This window comes from Lygodium microphyllum, chromosome 17, assembly GCF_053477565.2.
Source record: "Lygodium microphyllum isolate KBCC chromosome 17, Lygodium_microphyllum_v1.1.10, whole genome shotgun sequence".
NCBI classification, from domain to species: Eukaryota; Viridiplantae; Streptophyta; class Polypodiopsida; order Schizaeales; family Lygodiaceae; genus Lygodium; species Lygodium microphyllum.
In genome coordinates, this window is record NC_141151.1 from 69,235,391 (window position 1) to 69,241,565 (window position 6,175).

The 6,175-nt window shown below is 39.2% G+C and overlaps 1 protein-coding gene across 2 annotated transcripts; it reads right to left on the reverse strand.

The window, feature by feature from the left end:
* Positions 1-397: 397 nt before the first annotated feature.
* LOC148022011 (putative protein phosphatase 2C 44) lies at positions 398-4,110 on the reverse strand. Of its 2 annotated transcripts, XM_087697586.1 has the most exons (5): positions 3,814-4,110; positions 2,456-3,698; positions 1,969-2,245; positions 1,145-1,299; positions 398-1,066 (listed from the first exon to the last, which is right to left on the reverse strand). In XM_087697586.1, exons 2-5 carry the CDS (start codon positions 2,750-2,752, stop codon positions 929-931), a joined length of 867 nt encoding a protein of 288 aa, XP_087553712.1. In that variant the 5' UTR covers positions 2,753-3,698; positions 3,814-4,110; the 3' UTR covers positions 398-928. The 2 variants fall into 2 exon arrangements, with proteins under 2 accessions (XP_087553712.1, XP_087553711.1); XM_087697585.1 differs by having other exon boundaries at positions 2,456-4,110.
* Between the last annotated feature and the right edge of the window lie 2,065 nt (positions 4,111-6,175).

Below are 6,175 nucleotides of genomic sequence, written 5' to 3' on the forward strand. Positions count from 1 at the left end.
CGCCATCAATCATATGATATCTACAGACTGCATTCATTGTATGCCATGCATGTGATTCTACACTCCAAACCCTGTCAGGAAGTTGAGGCTTCCCCTGTGTTGACTTTGGCCATCTCCACTCTGTTATTATGGGGCCTGGGCTTCAATATTTAGCAGCACATTCAGCTTGAATTGCAATTGACATCACAGATACCTTAGCAGAAATAGACAATTATAGTTGTAAGATTTATCATAGCAAGGCTAGTGATCTGTTACATTAAGACAAATCAGCATAATACATTCTTGCCAAACCAACCATGAGACAATTTCGTGGTGTAAATCCACATTTCCAGTAGGTAGTGCAGACATGCTTCCAAACCATTATGTCCCTTTTCGCATTAAACTTTATGGAACAAAATCATAATATAGCTCATAGCCATAACACCCTTTAAAAGAACAAATCAAAACCAATACATGATAATTTGGAGCAATCTGAAGCAACGCTTCAGACATCCAAATATATGTCATATGTTTCATGATGCATTGGGAAAAAATTCAAATCACAGTATAGCCAGACCTGTGTTCATAACAGACTGGAAATTTTGTCAAGGGACCTATGTGGCAAATGTAATATGCAGGCTCAACTGCCAATCAAGATTTCTAATCTCTCATCTTGCTCATGTCCAGCTAGAAGAAACACTGAGCAAGTGTTTCTATACAAGGGTTGCTTGATTCATATGAATGTCAAACAAATGAGCACCAACCCATAAGATTCTAAGAGAGAATACTATCCTCTTCAAATCAACAAAAATATATACTTATTGTAGAGGAAAAATTGAGACTCTCAACACGTATCTGTTTGCATCTCTTGACATCTGGAAATAATGAATAGGATGCTTCAGGACCGTCTTGCTGTCACATGGCTGCTTTTGAGGCAGCAAAGTATGAGTCACCTAAAACGCACCACTATGCATGATATATCATCTTTGCTATTTCGTGCCAAAGCTTCATCTGTTAACCGTTTGGCAGCCTCCTGAGGATTTTTTATACCCTTCACAAGGTCTATGGCAACTTGATTTTCTATAACCTGTAGATACCAGGGTCAGTATGAGTTTACAGTAAATCTTTGCACTTGAATAATAAACACCTCAGCAAAAAGGATTACCTTCCACAAGCCATCACTGGCCAAAATAAGAAACTCTGTTGTGTCATTTATATCCTCTACTCTGATGTCTGGATCTGAGCGTAGATGTGCCTTTAGGCTCTTGTCACCAAAAGCTCTTGATACTGCCAGTTGCCCATCTACTCTAGGGACATCGCCTGTCAAAAGGGAACCACATTAAGTCCCAAACTTGCAAATTTTACCAATTTTAGATAAGACTGCTTCAATCAATAACTTGACAAACACAGTGCCAGACACGCAATAAAAAATATGCCACCAACTCCAATACTCTGATCAGACTACCTTCACCATATGTCGCAAAATCACAGCTAAAGTTTAGAATGCATTTTCTTAGTTCTAAAATGACACTGCCTTGAGACCAAATAAGCTCCTATTTAGCCATCAGACAATTAGCTCATAACCATTAGAACCATATATTTCAATGCCTGTTTGCTCTACTGATCATCAGGACCACTGCCACAAGATATAAATGTGTTGTCTTACAAGCCAAGTTTGAGTTGCAAGCCACCTAAAGCTCATTGCAACCGTTGTCCAGTGTGCACAATCGCATTGCTTGTGAGGTATAAAACTAACAATCATTTAGGTCACAAATACAAATCATCACTGCCATATGCATGCTCGAAGCATGTGAAAAAAGCAAGACCCAAAAGGGAGACTAATCAATCAGGCCCTTTTCCTTCGAAGCAAAACAGCATACAAGCAGCAGACTGATGTCGCCCAACACGCATGTTTTGAGCTTTTGAGTTTTCCAATACATTCTCAAATATTTGAGAGTCTAACCAATGAGTTGAAAACACACAGCATACCTGGGATGTTCGAGACAAACCCACCCAAATCCTCAATTGATCTTTGTTCTGTACTAGGATCATGGTCTACGGAGAGTTGATGGGCAACTCCACTGCGGCAGAGAACTGCCCTAGAATCACCCACATTTGCGACCACTAGTTTCTGACCATCCACTACAATAGCTGTGACTGCAGTCGATCCACCACTACCTAGCTCTTTAGCTTTGCTTATGATTGCCTTGTCTGTTTGGGAGTATGCCTCAGTTATGGCTTTCTTAGGATTCTTCCAAAAATCTGGCTGCAGACAAATATTATCATCTTGTCAAGAGTTTTCATTAAAACCAGAAAAAGAATATTATGCCGGTAAACCCCTCCATTGAAAATACAAGTTCCTTGTTTTATTGGCTGAGCCTTTAACAGCTAAGTAGCATTGCTAACTACCATTGACGTTCCAGACGATAATACAATAACAAGCATAAAAACATCAGGTACATCTGTAAACGAGTACCTGTTTGAGAATGTTTTCAAACAGATTATGCTGCAAGTACATGGAAACGGTGTGTCCCATATGACCATCAAAGATGGCAAACAGTCCCAACTCTTTGTTTCTCACCAGCCTAAACTCAGCAACATGATAATCTTCCATATTGTGCTTAGATTTCCCTTTGACAAGGCTGAAGCCATGTACAATCTTGCTCGCTGAATATCGGCTTCGGCCCCTGCCTGTGTCAGGCAGGTCATCTGGTGAAGAATGATGTAGACTAGCAACCATCTGTAAGCAGCCAAGGCAGCGGAGTTTAACCATGGAGTTATGATGGGAAACTAACTCTGAGGCTGCAACCTCGAATTCCACAAGACCCGATTCTCAGTTGAGCTTCTTTCGAAAAAGTGAAGCACCTTGACTTAATCCATGTGCATGAAACATCTAACTAAACCATTGGCAAGCCCAATCGAGATGCCTTTGCAAATTCACTGATCTGAGAGCCCTGCTTGCTCAAACAGTCTGAGCATTGCGAAAACTGGTTAAGAAGTTCACTATCAAACTGTTGATTTTCACACTGAGATTATTATTACCCCATAACCCCCTGTGAGGGTTTAATTAAGTCAGGAGGAGAATGCGGTCTTCTGATCAGAGGTCTCCACACGAAAACTGTGTTGCCCTTACTCTGTGACCTGTCCAACTATTTTTGCAGTCTGTTTGTAGATGGCAGCAAACCCCAGTATCTAAATAGAAATCCTAATCCTTCTGACTTGGTCAAAAGCTCTCTTTGAAGGGTCGTCAACTTGCTTTTCGGAGAAAAGCCAAAGCCATTTCCCAAAAATCTCCTGAACCGAAATCGTGCATCTAACGGATGGATTCAAGGAGACTCACATACACCATCATCATCATCATCATCACCATCACCATCAGGTAAGGAATTCCGAATGTCTGAGCTGTGGCTATGGAATCACTTATATGAGAGATACTTGTCTCAGCTGTGGCTATGGAATCGCTTATATGAGAGGTATTCCTGTCCGACTGAGGACTCTAATAAGAGACTCAATCACATGCTGAATTGCTGAGCTGTAATATCCTAAGCATAACCCTGTTCTTCAACTGAAGCTAGTGATAAGTGCCACTTTGCTGAATTTCCGAGTTGTGGCGATGGAACCAATATCCTAAACACACCCCAGTTCAATTGAAGCCGCCACTAAGGGAGTCATATGCTGAAGTTCCGAGCGATGGAATACTCAATGTCCTAAAAATGCCCCTGCGGAACAGAAGCCTGTCTCTAATAAGAGGAACCGAAGCATGCGAGTGCAAACCCTAAAATTGGGAACTTTGTTTAACAGTGGAACAGGAAAAGGGGAGCGAATGAAACCGACCTTGGGGAAGGGTCCGTGACAGCAACGGAACCTTACTATGCACATGTTAAGTGTCGGAAGCCCACAGACACAGACAGAGAGAGAGAGAGAGAGAGAGAGAGAGAGAGAGAGAGAGAGAGAGATTCAGGCGTTGACAAGGGAACCCCACATCATGGGATGAGCTGTAGGTGGCCTGCCTCTTCGAATTTCCACTTGGAGGCGTCCTTTTGGACTGTGGGTCTTCTTCTTCTTTCCCTTCTTGCTTCCTCTTTTTGACAGGCAGGCAGAGACACTCACAGAGAGAGAGAGAGAGAGAGCGAGGGGGGGATCGAGCCTTGAAGGGAGGGGAGGAATATTTTTTCCTCTCTTTTAAGGTTGTGCATGTATGTCTGCGCTTGAGGAAAGAGGATTCCTTGATTCAGTCTGGTATCACATTTGCATTTTACCATAATGGGTAATCAATATCATCACAATATTCTCAAATTTATAAACACTGTTTATTTGCTATGTGGTAATCACCGTTTTATTTCCTATAAGGTAGACAAACCTACTTCATGTGTTAATGCACTTCTTCTCTTCTCCTATCCTGCCTATACACTTTAAATTTTACTAAGGTAGGCAAACCTACTTCATGTGTTAATGTGCTTCTTCTCTTCGCATATCCTGCCTATACACTTTAAATTTTATTTCCTATAAGGTAGACAAACCTACTTCATGTGTTAATGTGCTTCTTCTCTTCGCCTATCTTGCCTATACACTTTAAATTTTAGAGGGGTTTCATACGCAGCTTAGTTTGTAGGTTTGGCAAAGGCTGTTTTGGATTTGCAGCTCCCTGCCAAAAGAGGAATTGTTTGGAAACAAGGCCATAGTTTGCGCATGAGAAAAGAAAATATTAAGTGAGGGCAGAGTCTTTGTGCAAAGGCCCTCATATACATAATAATACACTTTAAAACAACAAAAAGGGGGGCTATGCTTATGGCAAAGTTTAGAGCTTACCATCTTTGAATTGCTTTTTGCATTTTGCAACTGTGCCAATGAGGAATAGCTGTACAATAGTGGCATAGCATGTTGCCCTCGTAGGCATGAAAAGAGGGAGCATTAAATGGCTACGACATACTTTATGCGAAGGCCCTCAAAACCAAATGTGATTACAACCAACAGTTGATAAGTCAACCAATAGGATGACTATGTGAGAAATACATGATCAACAGTTCAAATCCCAAATTTGAGCAGCTCAATAGTGCCTTACCTTTAGCGGTGCATAGATTATAGAAATGTATTCAAAATATTAATGTTATTATAATATAATTATGATTATTGTGCTTACTTACTATTCAAAGTAGGTACTTCACATCATCTATACTAAAGTATAAAATGACAAAACTAAATATAGTGCTAAAGCACTAAATTCCATCTTAGCTCAGATGTCAATAAATTGTAGATTCGAAAATGCTACAATAGACTTGGCATGTTTGAGAAATGCTAAAATAGATGTGGCATCTAGTAGCATGTGTCTTCTAAATCCCAAAAAGAATAGAAGTTTTAACCTACACTGCATTAAAGACAATTGCTGTGAAGTACATGATTGACCATTTCATTTTGCAAAACCAACACTAACTAGTGTTAGCAAAAACTTTATTGGTAGTAGTTACAAAAACCTTCAATTTCACATCATGAAGGTACTTTTAAATCAAATTATAGGTATTTATCATTTTCATAAATAAAAGTTTTGCAACTCAAGGTTTAAAACCTTTTTCTTTGTCTTTTTGAAAAAAAAAATTGCAATTCATTTTCATTTAAGCCTCAAATTTCAAGAACATTGGTGTCAATTGGATAGGAAGCTACCAATTCGAAGGACAATAAGATTATAGACATTGAGGTGTAGAATGAGTCTTCAACACTAGTTATAATCCTTTCTATAGGGGAGTAATATAATGTAAAGCACTATAGCAAAGCTATTTTCAAGATTCCTTGCACAAGATGCAATCACATTTTAGTTTCTTAAAGAATGGAAGAAAAGTGCTCCAAAGAAGAAAGAGGCTAATACCATATAAGGATTTTTATAGTAATGTAAGGTTTATCATACCTACTTGACATGATCAATTTAACTTACTATCTTCACATTATGTACAAAAAGAAAATACAACATATTAATTTGTTTGATTGATTAATGGAAAGGTAATATGAGACGAACTTCTTCAAATCAAATTATGAGTTCGTCAATAGTTCTAAAGGAAAGCACTCGACTTAGCAAACTACACTGTGATAACATGACCTAGATCTAACCTACGTATAATAAATGTCATCTAAATTAGTTTCAGAAACATTGTACCCTTCAGGCCAAGGTGTTAATTGAAAATGTGGATAAACTCACACTTGGTTC

Coding starts and splice junctions, on each gene's coding strand:
- LOC148022011 (XM_087697586.1), bottom strand. CDS start 2,752: ATGGTTAAACTCCGCTGCCTTGGCTGCTTACAGATGGTTGCTAGTCTA. Junction 2,246..2,455: donor TTGAAAACATTCTCAAACAG/GTACTCGTTTAC, acceptor ATTTGTCTGCAG/CCAGATTTTTGGAAGAATCC. Junction 1,300..1,968: donor GTTTGTCTCGAACATCCCAG/GTATGCTGTGTG, acceptor CCCTTTTGACAG/GCGATGTCCCTAGAGTAGAT.